Source organism: Ovis canadensis, chromosome 22, assembly GCF_042477335.2.
Source record: "Ovis canadensis isolate MfBH-ARS-UI-01 breed Bighorn chromosome 22, ARS-UI_OviCan_v2, whole genome shotgun sequence".
NCBI classification, from domain to species: Eukaryota; Metazoa; Chordata; class Mammalia; order Artiodactyla; family Bovidae; genus Ovis; species Ovis canadensis.
The window spans coordinates 29,441,007-29,462,994 of NC_091266.1; the positions used below are offsets into that span (position 1 = coordinate 29,441,007).

The 21,988-nt window shown below is 36.4% G+C and overlaps 1 protein-coding gene across 1 annotated transcript in view; it reads left to right on the forward strand.

Moving 5' to 3' along the window:
• KIF11 (kinesin family member 11) overlaps positions 1-21,988 on the forward strand; it is a 41,560-nt gene that overhangs the window by 16,383 nt on the left and 3,189 nt on the right. The window contains exons 11-21 of the mRNA XM_069567521.1: positions 1,025-1,112; positions 1,862-2,050; positions 2,952-3,159; positions 3,976-4,148; positions 5,871-5,996; positions 7,366-7,524; positions 9,872-9,978; positions 16,490-16,769; positions 19,024-19,246; positions 20,573-20,721; positions 21,588-21,704. Coding sequence (XP_069423622.1) covers positions 1,025-1,112; positions 1,862-2,050; positions 2,952-3,159; positions 3,976-4,148; positions 5,871-5,996; positions 7,366-7,524; positions 9,872-9,978; positions 16,490-16,769; positions 19,024-19,246; positions 20,573-20,721; positions 21,588-21,704 — 1,819 coding nt within the window. The remainder of the gene's footprint in view (positions 1-1,024; positions 1,113-1,861; positions 2,051-2,951; positions 3,160-3,975; positions 4,149-5,870; positions 5,997-7,365; positions 7,525-9,871; positions 9,979-16,489; positions 16,770-19,023; positions 19,247-20,572; positions 20,722-21,587; positions 21,705-21,988) is intronic.

Below are 21,988 nucleotides of genomic sequence, written 5' to 3' on the forward strand. Positions count from 1 at the left end.
GGAAATGGTTGGTAGTTACGAAGGAACTAGAAGAATGCAAACAATAGCACTCGCTTCTGACACTTGCTAATCTCAAGAAATCAGAGGGGCTCATTAAAGCAGACCAGAATTGTCTGGTGCAAAACGTCAGTAGTGCTAAAGCTGAGAAGCGTGCTCTAGAGAAGAATCTGGAGAAGGCAATGGCAACCCACTCCAGTACTCTTGCCTGGAAAATCCCATGGACAGAGGAACCTGGGAGACTACAGTCCATGGGGTCGCAAAGAGTCGGACACGACTAAGTGACTTCACTTTCACTTTTCACTTTCATGCACTGGAGAAGGAAATGGCAACCCACTCCAGTATTCTTGCCTGGAGAATCCCATGGACGGGGGAGCCTGGTGGGCTGCTGCCTATGGGGTTGCACAGAGTCGGACATGACTGACACGACTTAGCAGCAGCAGCAGAGAAGAATCGTTTATCTCATGAGGACTTTTGTGGTGGTGTGATAGTGGTATGTGTGTTGGGGTGTGTACTGGGGTCTGTGTGCTGGGGGCAGGAGGTTTAATTGCTCTGTATACGTACTTTAGTTCTCCAGGTTTTAGCCCCTTACCCCTTCCTCCTGTGAGACCTGATGCTTTCACACCACAAGCCTCTTCGGGACTCTGCCTGTCTTGTTTATCATTCTTCGTATTCCTCATTATAGACACCTAGCATCCCTGCCTCTCCTGTATGTGGGTTAGTGTCTTCTGTCACCTTTGTAGCTTCTCAAATTTTATGTACATACATGTTTTTTTCCCCTGCAATCGGTAGGGATTCTCAGTTTCAAAATGGAGAAAATAAGAAAAACAGTCTGTTTATAAATCTAAGACAAAGAATATATTTGTTTTTTGCACTTTGTAGCTATTGCTTATTGATACTTAGGCATCATTATCATGATAGTGATAAATAGTAGACATGATACGTAACTACCTCATTTGTTAGAGTAAATTTTATAGGCATTAGGAAACAATATTCACTGTTAAAATCCTTTTAAATTTTATTTTAGAGCTATGAGTGGAAAACTAACTGTTCAAGAGGAACAGATTGTAGAACTGGTTGAAAAAATTGCTGCTGTTGAGGAAGAGCTAAATAGGGTAAGCATTCAAAACTGTATTGATTGTCATGTAAAAAGCAAATATTTAAAGGCAATTTCAGAATGTGAGGCACCTGATATTTTTTCTTTAAGATTTTTTTCCTTGCTGACCTCTAAACTAAAATTAAGTTGTATCACAGTTTTTTTAAATTATCATTAATGATAATGAAGAAGTGAGTCTTTTTTGAAGAAAGTTATTCTATTTGACACATACTCATGCAGCATTTTAAGAAAGTAATTGAATTGTATAATTTAATATGAAAGCTGTATAGTGAATGCTGATACATTTTCATCAACTTGTTTATCACATAACAAAAGGCAGATGTTGGGAGAAACCAGATGTTAAATAACTAAGGTTGAAAGACCTGACCCTTCAGTGCCACTCTCACACTGGCAGTGTTGAAAGGAATCTGAAGAATTAACACATTTCATTAGACCTGTTACTTGTTTTTGTTTGGTTGGCTGTGCCCCACGATTTGCGGAATCGTAATTCCCTGACCAGGGATCAAACCTGTGCCCATAGCACTGGACACGCAGAGTCCTAACTACTGGACCACCAGTGCTAGTAGTAGTTATAGGAAGATAGCAGTTACCATATGAAATGTTCTAACCTACCTGGTAACTTGCTACAACTTTTATATGGAAATAATTCGTTTGGTTCTTTTAGTATTATGAACTAGCCAGGTGTGTCAGCGACCAGTTTGGCATTTTTAAATTCTAAAACAAAAATGTTTCATGTGTTATATGTAGGTTACAGAATTGTTTATGGATAGTAAAAATGAACTTAACCAGTGCAAATCTGACCTGCAAAGTAAGGCACAGGAACTTGAAACCACTCAAAGACATTTGCAGGAGACTAAATTACAGCTTGTTGAAGAAGAATTTATCACCTCTGCTTTGGAAAGTACTGAGGAGAGACTTCATGATGCTGCCAGCAGGGTTTGTCTTTTGTTTTTATTTGAAGTTGCGTTAAAGAAGTTAAAGAGTGAGTAGAAGTAACTTTCTTAGCGTAAGCTAAGAACTTGTGAGATTCTGTTTATTCACTCCAGATTATTCTTCTGTCCATTTAAGAAGCGTTATTTTACTATTTTGTCTAGATTTTCTTCACTGGAGATGCTTATTTAAGAAAAATCTATTCCTTAGGTTTTGAAAATAGAACCTGACTTGAATATACTTTGTGAATGTTTAGAATAATGGTGTTGTACTGCTTTACCTGTGGTCATGGTTGAGACTAGTCATGAAGAATTTAGTATCTTCTAATGATGGATGATGTTGAAAGTACTCAGTTTTTTATTAGATGTATCCTTCAGAAATCAGTTACACATGAAAGTGAAAGTCACTCAATCATGTCCAACTCTTTGCTACCCCATGGACTGTACAGTTCATGGACTTCTCCAGGCCAGAATACTGGAGTGAGTAGCCTTTTCCTTCTCCAGGGCATCTTCCCAACCCCAAGGACTGAACCCAGGTCTCCCACATTGCAGGCAGATTCTTTACCAACTGAGCCACAAGGGAAGCCCAATAATACTGGAGTGGGTAGCCTATCCCTTCTCCAGCAGATCTTCCTGACCCAGGAATTGAACCAGGGTCTCCTGCCTTAGTAACACATATTGGGGAAACATTTGTGAGGGAGCATAATTATTAAAATTGATTGGCAAAATCAGTTTTCCTAGATGGCTAGGGGAGGAGAAATAAACATTGGCATGAATTTAAAAATTTCTTCTGAGACTGTATGTAAAATTTACTAGTTCTTTTTAGAAATCTTTAATGAAGATATTTTCATTAGATTGCTTTTGTCTTATCCATCTTATCAACACTTATTTTTAAAAATCATATATAGTTGCTTAACACAGTTGAAGAAACTACAAAAGATGTATTTGGTCTCCATTCTAAACTGGATCGTAAGAAGGCAGTTGATCAGCATAACGCAGAAGCTCAAGATGTTTTTGGCAAAAACTTGAATAGTCTGTTTAATAACATGGAAGAATTAATTAAGGATGGCAGCACGAAGCAAAAGGCCATGCTAGAAGTTCACAAGACCTTGTTTGGTAAGTACAAACATTTCTCTTTTTTTTTAATTGAAGATAGTTGCTTTATAGAATTTTGTTGGTTTCTGCCAAACATCAACATGAATGAGCCATAGGTATACATATGTCCCCTTCCTCTTGAACCTCCCTCCCTTCTCCCTCCCCATTCCACCCCTGAGTCATATAGCAAATTCCCATTGGCTATCTGTTTTTACATGTGGTAGTATGTTTCTATGTTACTCTCCATACATCTCACCCTCTCCTTCCTCCCCCCACCCATGTCCATAAGTCTGTCATCTACATCTGTGTCTCCTTTGCTGCCCTGCAAATAATTTCATCAGTAAGTTCAAGCATTTCTTATTCCAGTCTTACTGTGTTTAGTGTGAGACTAATTTCAAAACTGATATTAAAGTATTATTTTCACTATAGAAAATTTGGAAGATGCAGACATGAAAAATTTAAAAGGTCACTTAGAGTCTAGTTACTCTAAGCTAACCACTAAAAAATTTATTGATTGATTTCTAGTTTCTCTTCTTTAACCTTTTTTATCTACAGTAATGCTGTGTATTTTAGTTAGAGATTAATTTTTAGATTATTCTGATTCTTACACTAAGTTACAGTTTCAGGTCTGATATACTTAACAGATGTGCCCAGTGCTTCTGGAATACTATAGAACAAAACTTACGTTTAAAATAATTCCATGTTTACGTAGTCAGTCAATTATTTTAAGCTTATTTGTTACAAATTACCACAACAGGGATATAAATTTTGCCAAGATTGTATTTGTGTTTAAACATATTTATGTCTAGATTTACATCTTTTTTCTTTTTGGTATAGGTAACCTGCTGACTTCCAGTGTCTCTGCATTAGACACTATTACTACAACAGCACTTGGATCTCTCACGTTGATTCCAGAAAACGTGTCTACACTTGTTTCTCAGATTTCTAATATGATATTGAAAGAACAGTCGTTAGCAGCAGAAAGTAAAACTGTACTTCAGGAACTGATTGTTAGTAAATCTTTTCTACATTTGATAAGTCTCCAAAAACAATGTTAACTGCTCTTCTTTCATCTTAAGCTTTACTAGACACAGTAGTAAATAGATTACTTTAATAGAGTAGGTTTATATTTTTAAAGACAGGTCTCTTCACTGTTTTTTTCCTCCCAGAAAGATTAATTTCCAATAGCATGTATATAACCTTTGAAACTTTTTTCACTTATATTCTGTAACATAGAGTGTAGGAGTTCATATGCCTTTTGAAAGAGTTGCAGGTTTAGCTCCACGTGAATTCAGGGGACCTATGACTTGTTAGCTGGCTCAGAAATTGGTCAGTTATCCTTTTCTTAAGGGTCCTGGAATAGTCATGCTAATAATGTTACACCGACCCAACCTGAAGGGTATATTAAGTACTTAATTTTAAAACTACAGAAATACAGAAAAATGTGTAAGAAAAATGACTTATAGAATTTGGGGAACATATATAACAATTTGTGGGGTCCAATATGTGTAATCAAGTCCTTCTGACCTGTAACTGTGAGGCTTTTCCCTATAATTCTCTAGAAGCCAGTCATCTAATTACACAATGTTGTCTACCTTCTCCATACTTGATTTCATTATACCCTTCATTTTGTAATTGTATCATTTGTCTAGGACATTCTTGGCCATATAACTTACTTTGGTTTTTCCCTCTGTATAGGCTCTCTGCCTCCCTTTTTGATTTAACAATATTTGTTGAACATTTTCCAAGTAAAGACTGCTCATGTTAGCCAACTTCTGCCTAAATTCAGTGCTTGCATGACATTGTTAGGTAGATTTCTTTGGTCACCCAAATTTGACAAAGTTAAAAGATGCTCACTGGTACTTACTTTTAGGGAATTTTTTTAAATTGGAGTATAATTGCTTTACAATGTTCTGTTAGTTTCTGCTGTATGAGAATTGATTCACTCACTAAATAAATGGTACTCTCTGTTTATTGATGTCTTCCTACCAAGTCATAAGCAAGCTTGAGTCTGAAGAGGTAATTGTTGTTCCCACAGAATGAGTTGAAATTAGTATGATAGCTCTTCTTTCCAAAGGAAACCAGTACTCTTTTAAGCATTTACTAATTATTTTGTTATAGTTCTTCATCCTTCCCCTAGTAATAGGAGCTTAGTTCAGAATTTTTTTCTTTTTATAAAAATTTCGAATCTACAATACTTTCTAACTTTTGTATATACCTTGACAAGAACCAGAACCTTGACAAGTTCTTATCCAGTAGAATGTAAGTCACCAGTTCTTCAAACTTAAATGCCTCCAACCCAAAGCCTACTTTTCAAGGCTATTTGGTTTCAGCCTTTTTGACTTAGTAACCTAAAGTTGTTTGAAATTTATTTGTTTGAAATATAATTGTAGGTGTTTTTTCCTTTCTTTGTTTACATTGCTGAAATTTTATCAAATGACTATCATTTTCCCCTCTTCTGAATTCTTCAGACTTATGTTACAGTAGACTATTAAGAATTTATTGTACATAAAGTGACCATTTCTTAATTCCTATATGCAGGATTAAGTGGTTTATGATGAATAGAAACTCTAGTAATAGGCTCTGTAGGCTATAAAAAAGAGAACAGACACTTAGGATTTTAATATACATGTGTTTAGTTAACAAGGTATTTAAGATATCATTTAACTATCCAGATTTATGGAAGTGAAAATATCCTTTTTAAAGAGTTGTATATTTATTTTTAAAACCAGAATGTACTTAAGACTGACCTCCTCAGTTCACTGGGAACAGTTTTATCCCCCACTGTGGCATCTATACTGGAAATCAATAGTCAACTGAAGAATATTTTCAAGACTTTGTTGATTGTGGCTAATAAGGTAACGAATATTCTTATTATCTCATATTGTTAAGAAAGAAACTCCACATGAATTCAAGGGACCCAGGACTTGTTAGTTGAGAAGTGTTTACATGTAGAACCCATGGGTTATGAGAAGGAATCTGGAGGAGGGAGGAAGAGAGGATGCTGTGATCAGGATGCTGACCATTGATTGATGTGGTCTGCAGAATCATGGCTAAGAAAAACGAGAGGAAATGATCTTCAAGCATCATAGCATACATAGCGGTCTGTCATATGGTGTGTGTACATATGTGGTTATACATACATATGTATGCATACCTACCTAAATATGGATAATAAAATACGTCTGCATGCGTGCTAAGTCACTTCAGTCATGTCTGACTCTTGGCGAACCTATGGACTGTAGCCCGCCAGGCTCCTCTGTCAGTGGGATTCTCCAGGCAAGAATACTGGAGTGGGTTGCCATGCCCTCCTCCAGGGGATGTTCCTGACCCAGGCATCAAACCCACATCTTCTGCATTACCAGTTGGGTTCTTTATGACTAGGGCCACCTGGGAAGCCCCAAAATACCTCTCATCGTCCTCCTAAGTCGCTTCAGTCGTGTCCGACTCTGCTGCCCCATAGACGGCAGCCCACTAGGCTTCTCTGTCCCTGGGATTCTCCAGACAAGAACACTGGAGTGGGTTGCCATTTCCTTCTCCAGTGTGTGAAAGTGAAAAGTGAAAGTGAAGTTGCTCAGTTGTGTCCAACTCTTAGCAACCCCATGGACTGCAGCCTACCAGGCTCCTCTGTCCATGGGATTTTCCAGGCAAGAGTACTAGAGTGGGTTGCCATTGCCTTCTAGATGTGTTTAAAAATGGTAACAATCACCTCTCAGAGGTGGGAGTGGGACTGGGGTTCTAGGGGCTGGAGGGAAAAGGAAGGGACTTTTCTCTGCAATACTGTTTTCTACCTTTTCTATTTTGTATGTATTCAAAAAAGTAAAAACAATTTTTTTTTTTTTTGGCTGTGCTGTGTCTTTGTTACTTCAAGGACTTTTTCTCTAGTTGCGGTGGGCAGGGGCACTGTTGAGTTGTGGTGTGTGGACTTCTCATCGTGGGGCCTTCTCTTACTTTGGAGCACAGGCTCTGGGGTGCATGGGCTTCGGTTGCTGCCACATGTTGGCTCAGTAGTTGCGCTTCTGGGCTCTAGAGCACAGGCTCAACAGTGGCTTGTAGGCTTAGTTGCTCCACAGCTTGTGGAATCTTCCTGGATCAGGGATCGAATCTGTGTCTTCCTTCATTGGCAGGTGGATTCTTTACCACTGAGCCACCAGGGAAGCCCCTAGGACATTTTTTTTTTTTAATTTAAGAAAAGAAATAAAAAAGTGTTTTTTTTTTCTCTTAAAGATAGAAGATCAGAAGAAGGAAATGGATGGCTTTCTTAGTACATTGTGTAACAATCTACATGAACTAAAAGAAAATACAGTTTCTTCCTTGGCTGAATCACAGAAGCTGTGTGAAAACTTAACTGAAGACATGAAGAAAACAAAGAAAATCCAATCACAGGTATATAGGTGATTTGAGTGTAAAGCGAAAGCTTTATGATCTTTAGATCCCTGTTACAGACTGAATGCTTTATAACTAAATTAGAAACCTGAAAATACTGTCAGCACTTTTGCTTATAACAGTAATTAATGTGAAATAAGAGTACGTCTCTCGATCAGTTACTATTTGATGATCTGCTACATTCAGAGTGCAGTGAGACAAGGCAGTCCTTTCTTCATATCAAGAAGAAAGATGAAGCTGCAGAAATAGTGCCCTGGGAGTACAGTTAGAAGAAAATGATTATAACATTTAAAGCGACCTTGTGTCTACATTACAACCCAGGTGACTCTAGCAGTTCCAGCAGCACAGTAGCTGTAGCGGTGGCAGAAGGAAACAAAGCTTGGCAGGAGAGGAGAGCCAGAGAAGTGACAGGGAAAGCTGTAGGCCGCAATAGATCTATGAACTCAGCCAAGAATGGTGGTGGCAGAGCCTAGCTGCTTCAAAGAAGACACGTTTTAGACAGTACTTATGTGTATGGGCAGAAAAACTTGAGAACTATATTTGTGACTATTTCTGTAACAGTTTAGTTTCTGTTCTGTGGAAAGTGTAAAGCATTCCAACAGAGGGCTTTAATGTAGATTTTATTTTTTTGCACCTATTCTGTTGATAGCTAAATGTAATAGTCTGATCATGACACTGAATAAATGTGTCTTTTTAAAGCAGTCTACTCTGAAGCCATTTTGGTAAACTACCCCAACATTGTGAAGTCAGATTTCCTTCAGGGTGATGCTGGGTTCCGAGTTTATTTACAGCCTGCTTGGGCGGGGAAGCCCTTGTCTTCAGAAAGCTTGGTGTAGTTGAACTAACAGTTACTGAGTTATGACCTGGCGTTCATAGCTAAAAAGGTCACCCAAGCAAAGTCATAGAGTTTTTAGGTTACTAACATGATTGTTGGCACATCCTATGCAATATATCTAACTGAATTATGGTGCCATGTAAAGTTCTAGATGGGAATGAAGCTTGTGAATCATCCATTATCATGTGTAATCATTTAATAACCTCTTGAGAGAATTCTTTGGTGTATTGTGCTTAGGACGCCATGCTTTTACTGTTGTGACCCAGGATCAATCCCTGGCCAGGGAACTAAGATCCCATAAGCTGCGCACTGTGAGCAAAGAAACCAAACCAACCAAAACAAAAACACCCCTCTTGGATGGAATGGAAAAAAAATTAAAGCAACTTTAAAATAAGATTGCTTCCCTAATTGATAAGCATAAAACTTTCCACACAAAAGGTTAATATTGAAATTAGTACAAGTAATAGTTAACATTTATTGAGTAACTCACTATGTATTTATTCCTCCCACCAGTATAGATACAGCTTCAATTACTAGCTCAGTTTTCTAATGAGGAAACTGAGTCCTTGGGAACCTCTGACAATATTTAGATCCCCTTATAGCTATGGTGGTGATTATACTGCCTGAAAGGAATCCATTTTTGGAGGAGCTTTTCTATATATTTCTAGAACATATTGTTGAAATTTGAAATTGCAGCAATTTCTTATACCTCTTCATAGAGTGTTTGCCTTAAACCTGTCTAGATCTTTTTAGGTATATATTCTGAGGAACACCTATGTGAGAAGTATTTTAGCATGAGTGACTTGACTTCCTTGGCTGAAAAGAAGCAGGTTTACTAACTGAGCTGTTTCTTAGATATTCTAGAACTTAAGGTTAGCACTGACAAACCTGTTTACATATAGATAAATCTAATGCCTGCATTTCCCTCTACTTTGAGATTAGCAGAAATACTGACATTTTATTCAAAATCAGTGTGTTAAATGTGTATTGTCAGCTGCTGTGTTATTCAAAGGTGTGTTTCAAGATGCCACAGATGAGAAAATGATAAGCTCCTTTAACATTAAAATGATCCAACTAGGTTCTAGAAAATGTTTCAGCTATATTAGTTGACAGTATTTTTGGACTGCTTGACCCACTAGATTTTCAGCATTTCTTTTCCTTCTAGTAAGTAGTGTTATCAGTTAAGAAGCAACTATGTGTATCTGTCAAAATGGTTCCCTTTTTGGTATATTTGGTTAGTTCTGAAGTTCACTGAAAGTAACTTGTTATAGTTAAAATAGCTTGCTTATTTAAAAGTTTGCTAATTATTTAGTTTTTTTTTAAATGCCTGTAATATGATTATTCCTCTAACATCACTTCTGCTACCTTCCCCTGTCAGAGAGGTGGAGTTAAAGATCTCTTGTCAGGAATGTGTATCATTCTCACCTATGGGAAAATACTGTATATCAGTCTGGAGTAAAAAGTTTAACCATTATAATTTCAATTTTTTCCCTCCCTGCACCTTTCTTATAGGAACTTTACCAGTTAATCAATCTTTGGGAGGAGAGATACTGTGATTTGGAGGAAAAGTGTAAAAACATCCAGAAACCACTTAGCAGTGTTCAAGAAAATACAGAGCAGTAAGCTGTTTTAAAATTTGCTTTAGCTTTTCTCTACCTGAAATTATTTCTGAATAAAAAGTTTAAATAGTACAAATACTATCAACCCATTTTCTCATATATTTTATGTTCATTTTATCATCCTCATTTCCTCTCTCCCCCTTTCTCTGTAATATTATATATTATATTAAATATATAATATTATATAGTATGTTAAAGTGATGTGAAGTGAAAGTTGCTCAGTCGTGTCTGACTCTTTGTGACCCCACCAGGCTTCTCTGTCCATAAAATTCTCCAGGCCAGAATACTGGAGTGAGTAGCTGTTCCCTTTTCCAGGGGAACTTCCCAACCCAGGCATCAAACCTAGGTCTCCCACATTGCAGGTGGATTCTTTACCGTCTGAGCCACCAGGGAAGCCCATATAGTTAGTATGTTGTATTATATAATATTGCTGTAGATGAACATTCTTTTGAATGACAGTGGATACAGATATATATTTATAGTATTATATGATATATAATACTATATATATATATAATATTCTGAATAAGTTACAGTCTTTGTAATCTCCACTTTCCCCCAAATACTTCAGTGTATATCCTAAAAACATAAGATAATGTCTTATATAATAATTATTTTATTTAAAAATTTCTTTAATTTTATTGGAATATAGTTGATTTACAATGTTGGGTTAGTTTCAAGTATACAGCAAAGTGAATCAGTTAAACATGTACATATATCCCATTTCTTTTAGAGTCTTTTCCCAAAAAATATTTTGCTCCTGGTCCAGGATTTAATTCAGAATCACACGTTGCGTTTAATTGTCACCTCTCTTTGAGTCTCCTTTAATCTGGAGCAGTTGCTTAGTCTTTCATGGCCTTTTCTTTTTCCATGAGCACAGAATATATTTAGTAGAGTGTCCCTTATTTGGGGTGGCCTTCATGGTTAGTTGGAGTTGTCAAGAATAACACAAAAGTAGTGTGTTCTTAGTGCATCTCAGATATCAAGAGGTTTAACTTTGATAATTTGTTATAGTGTTGTCCTCTAGATTTCTCCCCTATAAAGTTCCTTTGCAATTAATAAAGAGCTTAAGGAGAGATACTTTGAAACTATGTAAGTATCCTGTTCTCAGAGTCCATTGATATGGGTGTCTGAAATAATTATGGTAGTGGCTGTCCAATGGTCTTTTTCTAATCCCATCATTCCTTCTACGTGTGTTAGCTGGCATTCTGCTAAGAGGAAGAGCTCTCCCTTTCCCTTGCCATTTATTCTTATTCATTTATGTTATCATGTACTCATGGATTCTTTTATCCTCTGGGGTATTATCCACTATTTTTTAAATTTTGATGCTCAGATTATCTCAGGTTTTTGTTTTGTTGTTATCTTTTTTTTTTTGGCTGTGCAGCGTGGGATGTCAGATCTTAGTTCCCTGAGGAGGGATCAAACCTGTGCGCCCTGCAGCAGAAGCATGGACCCGTAACTGCTGGGCAGGCAGGGAGCTCCCTGTCCCAGTTTTGACTAGTGAGAGCCTCTTCAAGTTGTCTTCTGTGTCCTTTTGATATGATCTGTCTTTTTTGAGGGGTCACCAAGAATCAGACACAACTGAGCAACTAACAGACAAGACACATGGCATGGTGTTCCAGTGATCTTATACTTTCTCAGCTCCAGCTCTAAAATCATAGTAATAGAAACCAAGATCCGGGTACTAGATGTTCTTACTGCTACTGGGGTGTCATTTCCTTTAAGGCTTCTCAGGTGGACATAGCTGGAAATATATGTGTGAATGTGTACATATATGTGCACATAAGTATCTTTTCAGTCCATATTTATGCTGCTTTTTCAGACTGAGAAACTTGGCTTTCATCCACAATATATTTACATATTTGCTCAATTTTAGAATACACATTAAGTAATTTAACAATTTCTAACTCATATTCATGATGAAATATATATTTACTAATTAGAGCAGGGTTTGGCAAACTATGACTTGGCTGGATGCCTGCTACTGCAGACAATTTTATTGACATATCCATGTTTGTTTATTCCATCTGCCAGTTTGTTTATGTGTTGCCTTTGGCTGTATTTGGCTGCTTTTGTACCTCAAAGAGTATATCAGAGACTACTTGTAAGCCTAAAATATTTGCTATCTGGATTTTAAAGAAAAAGTTTGCTGATTCCTGCATTAGTGTTTAATGTTACTTTATAGTTCACTGCTTGCCAGTCTCATATCCTTATCATATAGCTCAATCAGACTTACATTTTCTTTTAGAAGTTTTATAATATTATGTAAGATTTAAATCCATGAGTTGTTTTTTTTTTTAAATTTGGCCATACCACGTGGCTTGCAGTAATTTAGTTCCCTGACCAGGGATCAAATCTGAGTCTTTGGCAGTGAAAGTACCAAGTCCTAACCATTGGACTGCCAGGGAATTCCCCATGATCTGGTTTTTAATTTTTTGTGTAAGGTGTGGGGTTTGTCAAGATTTTTGCCTGTAGATATTATAAACTCACAAGGATAAAAATATTCTGATATTTACCCCTATTTTTGCCCATTAAATTGTTCTTTCCTGAAGTTTCAAGCTTTCTTCTGTTTGGAGAACTTCCTTTAGTCTTTAGGGTAGGTCTGCTGCCCACAAATGCTGTTTTGCTTTGTCTGACAATATCTTGATTTCCCTTTCATTCCTGAACAGTATTTTCAGTGGCTATAGAATTCAGGGTTGACAAGTCTTTTCTTTCCGCACCTGGAATATGTTGTTCATTTCCTTTTGGTCTCCAAGAGATGAGAAATCCACAGTTACGCAAACCTTGTTCATGTATAGCCAGTGTCTCTGTACCTGCTTTCAAGATATTTTCTTTGTCCTTAGTTTTTAAACGTTTGATTATATTGTATTCGCTTGTGTATTTCTTTGATTTAATCATCTTTGGGTTTGCTCAGCATCTTGAAGGTAGCACTAGTGGTAAAGAACTGGTAAGAGATGTGGGTTTGATCCCTGGGTCAGGAACATTCCCTGGAAGGGGGCATGGCAACCCACTTCAGTATTCTTGCTTGGAGAATCCCACTGACAGAGGAGCCTGGTGGGCTGTGGTCCGTGGAACTGCAAAGTCGGACATAACTGAAGCAACTTAGCAGCAGCTTCTTGAATCTGTAGACTTATGTCTTTCACCAGACTTTGAAATTTTCATCCTTTTTTTTAAAAAACCAAGACTGATCAATTGATTTTTTTGGCCTTGGCATACAGCTTGTGGGATCTTAGTTCTCCAACCAGGGATTGAACCCCAGGCCATGGCAGCACCAAGTCCTAACCATTTGACTACCAGGGAACTCCCTCCATTATGTCTTTGAACATTTTTCAGTGCTGTATTTTTTCTCTTCTGATTCTAGAACTTTGATGACACAAATGTTCAGTTTTGTTTTTTTTTTTACTGTGGTCCCATAGTTCTCTGAGACTATAGATATATAGTATGTCTATTTTCTCTTTGATAAGATTAAGTAAATTCTATAATCTGTCTTTATGCTCACTGACCCTTCTTTTGTCCTGTTTAATCTACTGTTGAACCCATTCAGTGAGATGTTTCATTTCAATTATTGCTTTTTTTCAGTTTTGTAATTTCCTTTTACTTCTTTTTAAAAATCTCTTCTATTTCTTTGTTAAGATTCTCTTTCTCTATTTTCTAGATGTATTTTAATTGCTCATTGAAAATTAAGATTCTCTTTCTGTTTTTTCTAGATGTATTTTAATTGCTCATTGAAAACATTTTTATCATGGTTGATTAAAATCCTTATGAAATTGTTCCAACATTTGAATTATCTCAGTGTTGGTACCTGTTGTCTTGACTCACTCAAGGTGTGATTTTCCAGAGTGGTTTTCAGTTGTTTCCTGAACATTTTATTTATTATGTTAGGTGATTCAGAACCCTATTTAAATCTTTTTTAAAGTGGGAAGGTCTTGGCCCACCTTTTGGGGCTGTGACTCCAATAACGATTTAATTTTCAGAGCCCTAGTAGTTCTATTATGGCGTGCTTCATTCCTGTGCTACCTATATGAGAAAAATCTGTATTCTGCTTTTGATGAATAGTGTTCTGATCATGTCATTTAGGACAATTGGTAGTGCTATTCAGGTCACCTATATCCTTACTGAGTTTCTGTTTACTTGTTCTATTAATAAAGGGGTATTGAAATTGATTTTAATTGTAGATTTGTCTATTTCTCTTCTCAGTTCTGTCAGGTTTTTGCCTCATATAAGTGATGCTCTGTTGCAGATGCATACACAGTAGGGTTGATATATCTTGGAGAATACACCTTTTATCATTATGTATTAATAGAGTCCCTTTTTATCTGTGATAATTTTCGTTGTTCTAAAGTCTACTTGGTCTGAAATTAATTCAAAATCTTCTGGCTCAGATGGTAGAGTTTGCCTACAGTGCAGGAGACCTGGGTTCGATTCCTGGGTCGGGAAGATCCCCTGAAAAGGAAATGGCTACCTCTCCAGTATTCTTGTGTGGAAAATCCCATGGATGGAGGAGCCTGGCAGGCTACAGTCTGTGGGGTTGCAAAGAGTCACACAGGACTGAGCAACTTCACTTTCACTTTCTTTCAATACAAAAAAACGTCAGTTTTCCATTGACTGCTATTTGCATAATATAGCTTTCTCCATCTCTTTACTTTTGAAGTAAGTCTTTATATTTAAAATGGCTTTCTTATAGACAGCATATAATTGGGTCTTGCTTAAATCTAACGATGTATGGCTTTTATCTGGTGTGATTAGGCCATTCTCATTTAAATATTGGTATGGTTGGATTAAAACCTACCATTTTGTCATTTTCTATTGGTTGCATCATTTGTGCTTTGTTTTCATTTTTTCCTTTCCTAATTTAAGTCAAGCATCTTTATGTTTTCATTTTATCTTCCATTGACTTGTCATTTCTGCTTTTAAAATTACTTTTTAAAACTGGTTTTCCTAAGATTAATAATATATATATTGTAAAATAATTTTAAACCACCTCCAAATAGTTTGCTGTTTCATGTATAATGAAAAGCCTTAACAGTATATTCCCAATTCCTCCTTCCTATTTCATATGCATTGTTTTCATGTATTTTACTTACACATATGCTATATTTACCCAGTACATTGTTCCTCTGCTTTATCTGTTTTCTTTCTTAATATGGCTTCTAGAAATTTTTAAATTGTGTATATGACTCATATTTCTATTGAATGACGCAGCTCTAGAATTCTGGATGTCACCTCTCCTACTACTAACTCCTGTCATCAGTTTTTCAGTTCTGTTGTTGGTCCTATTCATTATATCATGTTCCATTCTGATTTCCATTTTCTAGACTCTGAATCTAGGAATCATTTCCCCATTTTTTATTTCTAGGGGGTTGTGATTCCTTGAGGGGATGGATTTGTGTCAATAACCTGCAAGCTTACCACTTAATTCTCTTTTCCTTTTTCAATTATTTCCACTTTATCTGTAGCTGAACTTTGGTTTTGGGCACATTTGCTTCCCCACTTGACTTGCTCACATGGTGTACCATCTAGTGGTGAAAGTGAAGTCACTCAGTCATGTCTGACCCTTAGTGACCCCATGGACTGCAGCCTACCAGGCTCCTCCATCCATGGGATTTTCTAGGCAAGAGTACTGAAGTGGGTTGCCAAAGGGTAACCTTCATTCCCCAAAGTTTAATTCTGCTCCTATGATATGACTTTGAATGCTACTGATATTATAGGGAACTTTAAGGAGAGAAGGATGCCATTGATGAATTTTAAATATATTTTTTATATTAGTTTGTATCAGCATTATGTTACATTGCACTATATGTGCTTATATGTATAATTTGTCACACCTCAATATACTTGTCTTTTAATTATTAGAAAGTTTTATAATTGACTTTGTTCTATATTTGTGTCATAGTCAAGGCAAAACTGCTTAAGAACAGAATGACTTAACTGATTGTGGACAGTTTAGGGACTGTAAACTAGAGGCTACAGGCAATAGGAGATGTTCTTAAGTAACGTAATTCAGTTGTTGTTTAGTTGCTAAAGTTGTGTCCAGCCTTTTTGCAACCCCTGGGACTACAGCCCGCCAGGCTTCTCTGTCTATGGGATTTTCCAGGTAAGAATACTGGAGTGGGTTGCCATTTTCTTCTCTAGGGGATCTTCCAACCCAGGGATTGAACCCTCATCTCCTGCACTGCAGGTGGATTCTTTACCACCGAGCAACCTGGGAGGAGTAAAACACTTACGCAGAGTTCGTTTTAATAACCACGTAGTTAATATTCTAAGAGGTGTGAAGTAAAGTGTCACATCTGGAAAAGGGCTGAAAAAAGTTTTATAAGAAAAGAGATATTTTCAAAAGTCATTTAGTCACAGATGTGATATCAGTCTGCTGTGAAAAGACAAGAACATGAACTCTAGAAGAAGACTATTTAGGTTTGAATATTCCATTTTTGAGCTGTGTGATCTTGGGCAAGTTATGTATCCTTTGAGTCTTAGTTTTTCATTTTAACAGTGTTATTCTCTTTTCCTATAGGAAATCTAAAGATATAATTAGCAAAACAACTTCTCACAGTGAAAAATTTTGTGCTGATTTTGATGATTTGTCAGAGGAACTCAGACATTTTAACCAAGAAGGTACAAAATTGGTTGAAGAGTCTAAGAAACACTGTGATAAACTCAGTAGCAACCTTGAAATAATTTCTAAAGAGACCGAACAGAGATGTGAGGCTCTGAACACAAGCACACTTTGTTTTTCTGAACAGTGGGCATCCTGGTTAAGTAAAAGGCAAGAGGAACTTCAGAATTTATTGAAGGTAATTACTTTGTAACTGGAAGCTCCCTTGGGGAGAACAGTGATAATCAGAAAATTTTATATTCTTGGCTACGAATTGGCTTCAAAACACATGCTAAAGTATAATGAATAACTTAAAATTGTAAGGATAACAGTTGGTATGCTTATACATGATCTTGTTTCACATACGCGTTTCCTAGATCTCCAGATGATTTAACATTTGTCTGATCTGTCCTATATTATCTTTGGTTTTTGATTTGTTACTTTGGTTTAGGGCATGCTGTCTTTCGGTATATAATACTTTTCACTTATAAATGATTTTTACTTTTGTCCAGGTACATTCAAACCTGTTATTGCTTTAAGTATTTAGGATATTATTCTGGTGACTCAGAAGATATCTGATAGGTTTGTGGCTTTGCTTGAACTTAACATTTGCATGAACCCTTTGTGCCTTGGTTTTTCTTCTATGCAATGAAAGGATTTTACTACTATTCTTAGAAATTAGGTAAAAGAACTTAAGTGTTTTAAGCCATATAGCCTATTTTCACAAAAAGGAACCATGACTAGCAGAAAAATAGGTAATTTCAGGTTTGGAGCAGGAAATATGCCAGATGAGCCTATAGATCTTGTCATACCAGAAAGTAAAGATGCTGTTAAAGATTAATGGAATTGTCTCAAAAAGACTTAGGAGCCAACCTGAGACACTCCCTTATTTAGAGGTGGTACAATTTGAGCATCATTAGCAATAATTGCTACAGTGGATTAAGATATATCAAATATGTTAAAATTGATAAATTCATAAAAACTTCATTAGTCTCCTTTGGATCATGCTAGGGAAGCAGTAAATTATTCTAAGAAGTGGTAAATGAAGGGAAACAATTGAAAGGTCATCTGTCTTTCCTGAAAGAACTCTGTCTTGGTTTAGCAGGGTAATGGATGATGAAAATTGTTTCAAAGAAGAATTCCAGCTAGTAAAAGCCAGAAGAAATGATAGGATATCACCATCTTGCAAAACCCCTAGTGAAATAATCCTTGTGGACATTAGTGACTGCATACACCATCTGAGCAAAAGCTGATGAGAGATCTTTATAACTAAGAAGGTGACCATACTCAAACACACTGGTTGATTTTTTTCCATGCAGCTTGTGAGATTTTAGTTTCCCAACCAGGGATTGAACCTTGGCCCTTGGCAGTGAAAGCACAGCATCCTAACCACTGGACGACCAGGGAATTCCCCACACCAATTAATCTTAACGTGAGAGACACAACCAGGCATTATGTACTTTCAGTACCTCCTATGAAATATTCTTGCCAAAAAGCTAAAACCTGGTCTAGATCAAGCCTTTAGATCTAACTAATTTGTAGAAGATACAGAGGACAAATGAACATGTGAAAATAACAGAGGTGCAATTGAACATATCTAATAATTGAGATATTCAGTAGAGCAAAAATACCTGGTTTCTTCAATGAAATTTTCTTTCAAAGCAGAAAGTATGGATAACCTATATCAAAAGAGAGTTCAGACCTTAAGGGCCTTAAGCCCTGGTTTGCCTAGGATAGCCCTTGATATATTTATTGCACTGGGGTAATGATCATTAATGGCCCTTTTTACTCTTAGAATATCTCGGTTTTGATGAGAAATTATATAATCACTTACTTAAGACATATCAACCAAATCTAATGATGAATTCTGATTCAAACAAGTCTGAAAAACATGAGAGAACTCGTGAAATTTAAACAGAGACTAGACATTTGATGTAAAGAAAGGAATGCTAAATTTTTTAGATGTGCGTTCAGTTCAGTTGCTCAGTTGTGTCTGACTGTTTGCGACCCCATAAACCGCAGCTCGCCAGGCCTCCCTGTCCATCACCAACTCCTGAAGTTTACCAAAACTCATGTCCCTTGAGTCAGTGATGCCATTTAGATGTAAGAGTAGTCTTAAAAAGTTCTTAACTCTTGGAGAAGTACACGATGTAAAAGGATAAAATGAAAAAAAAAAAGAAAAAAAAAAGGATAAAATGATATAGAAATTGCTTCAGAACTGTCTATGGAGAGCAGGAGTAACTGGCCAGTCTTAATTGACCTATATCCCATGTAGTAATAAATGGTGAGGCTGGGTAGTGAATATAAAGGGGTTATTAGTATTACTATTTATACTTTTATGTGTGTTTCTAAAACCTTTGTTATGGAAAATTTCAAGATGAGAAGTTAAACTGTTGTATAAAGCACTGGCAACTTTGATTTTAGTAATAAAATCTCATTTGCATCATTTACAGGTTGTAAACCAAGGCTGTGAGACTTCAAGTTTAGAGATTACTGAACAATTAAGTGGGCATAAAGCAGCTAATGAGAACCAGCAAAACTTTTTTCTCAGTCAGATAACTACTGATGAAGAAGAACTAGTGACACGAAGTCAAGAACTTAATAAAACCGTAAAAATAGGTTTGACTAAGCTTCACTGCTTTCTACAACAGGATCTGAAACTGGATATCCCAACAGGTACTTTTAAAGGGAAATTGAATTAAAAAATTTTTGAAGTTGAATTCAACTGTGTAGTGCTAGTTGTTCCTAGAAACTAGGTCCTGCCATTCCCTGACACAGATTTACCATCTCACTCTGATTAATTCACATATGGAAAAACTGGAATCCTAAAGTAGGTTTAATCAAGCATTAGATGATATACATGGCATATACTCCCAGAAACTTGGGCAATCATAATTCAGTAAAAGTTTACAAATATTCAGGCAACTGGCTTTATTAAGAGAGCACATTTTAGAAATGTGTTAGAGAGAGCACAAAAAGAAAGCCTACCATCTATCTAGCAGTTTGTAAAAGGACATTTTAATACCAGAAATGGAAGAATGTAATTAAGTAAATCGAGTTTAATGCAAGGTATACCACACTGTGCATTTTCTATGTGTGCCTCTCCTTTAGACTGGCATTCAGGAATAACCATTGTGGGAGGTCAGAGCTGTATAAACTATAATGTATTCAGGGAGGCCTTCATGAAAGAAGGTGTAACAAACTGTTTAACACAGGATGAGTAATTGAGTTATTCATTATGTTGCGGTAGTGGTGACACTCTGTAAATATACTAAAAATCATTTAGTGTATTTTGTGGTATGTAAATTATACTTTAAAGCAGTTTTTTTTTTTAAGCAGTTATAAAAGGAGATGGCACTAAAGGATGCCAGTTAATTTTTTTTCCCCAAGACTCTTGATATTTATTATCCATTTTTCAATGAAATCAGAAATATAAATGTTAAGTGAAAAGGCCAGTGCCCATGTAAATTATGAGAACATGAATTAGTATAAAGAAATGTTAACCGGTTAATATTTACTTTCCATCAAATTTACAGTAAAATGATTATTTCTATCTAACTGATCATGCTGAGAAAATTGTGTCTTGTTCCAATAATGTTGCCATCTTTTTCAGAACACTCTGAATCCTCTTAGACCCTACAATACATCTTCTGTAGGTGGAAAATTTCATGTTTTGGCATAGGTTGGATCTTGCAATTGGTTGAGTTGTCAATTTAGGAAATATTTTAAGCAACATATGCCTGACAGATAACAAAATTGATTCTCATATGTGGCAGTGGTTATATTTTTGGAAGACAAAGACTTACTGGGAAGTATAAATTTTAGCATTAAAAAAAATGCTGGGAGAGAAGTTCAAGAGGGAGGGGATATATGTATAACTATGACTGATTCATGTTGATGTATGGCAGAAACCAACACAATATTATAAAACAATTATTTTTCAATTAAAAAAACCTTACTCATAAGCCACATTTCAATTTTTACCACTTATGTCCACTAAAGGTACGACCCCACAGAGGAAAAATTATATATACCCATCAACACTGGTGAGAACCCAGCCACGTGAACAGCTCCTTGATCAGTTGAAAATGAAACAGCCTGAGCTGTTAACAATGCTAAACTGTTCAGAAAACAACAAAGAGACTAGTCAGGTAAAATTTATTTTAGGCATCATAATTTTAGAATTCTCCCATAAACTCTTTTTAAATTTACCTTTATTTATCTATTGTATTACTTATTTTGGCTGTGCTAGGTCTTCGTTGCCTCATGAGGGCTCTCTCTAGTTGTGACAATCAGAGGCTACCCTCTAGTTGTGGGGGCATCCCTTGTCTCAGAGCCAGGCTCTAGGTGTATGGTCTTCAAGAGTTGGGGCACGTGGGCTTAGTTGCTCCTTGGCACGTAGGATCTTCCTGAACCAGGGGTCCACCCAATGTCTCTGCATTGCAAGGCAGACTCCTAGCCACTGGACCACCAGGGAAGCCCTAGACAATGTTTATGTTGTGTTTATTATGTGCTCGACATTGTTCTGAGCATTTTACATATATATTTACTTAGTTAATTCTCTCAGTAACTCCATACGGTGAATGCTAGTACTATCCCCAGTTTAACAGGTGAGGAAACTAAGAATTACCTTGTCCCAAATACAAGGACGGAGCTGGAAGCAGAATGTAGAGAATCTCCACAATCTGTGCATTTAACTATAGTAATTATAGAAAAGTTGGGAAATTGGGAAGTAACGAAGAAAGTAAAAAGTAAACTATAATCTCTTTATTCTGAGATTATCACATTTAACACTTTATTATAGGTACTTTTCTATGTGAAAACATAACAGGAATTATTTTTATTACTTTGTAGACTTTCTGCTAATTTTGTTGAGGTTTAACTTTTAAGTGATGGACATTGTGTTATTTTTCAAAGAAAACTGCCTTGTGTGAATATTTTTTTTTAACCCCACCCCCACCATGTGAAGATTTTTAAGCCCTGGGAATTTATCAATTCATCTAGCTTCTTATTTTAGGACTTGGATGAAGAAAATGCGGTGCTGGTGCTCACTGTTGAAGAACTTCTAACTCAGGAACCATCTGTAGATACTAGTTTGGATTGTTCATCAAGTGGTGGGGTTCCATTTTTCCAGGTACCTGATTGTATCTTGTTAATTAACCCTTCCACATCTAACGTAAATCTGTCATTTGCTATTCAGTATAAAGGCATTGCTCTTGATGGATGGAACGGGAAAAGTAATTTAGTCATTCCTTTAGGACGGTTTGTTAACTTTTCTGGTTTAAAGAATTTACACAAGTATGATAATTGATTAGGGTTTGTTTGATAGGATAAATGCAAAATTTGACTTACTCCCATCTTTGGCTGGTAATCTGTTGTTATTCTTACCCCTTTTCTACTTCCTCCATACTCAGAATG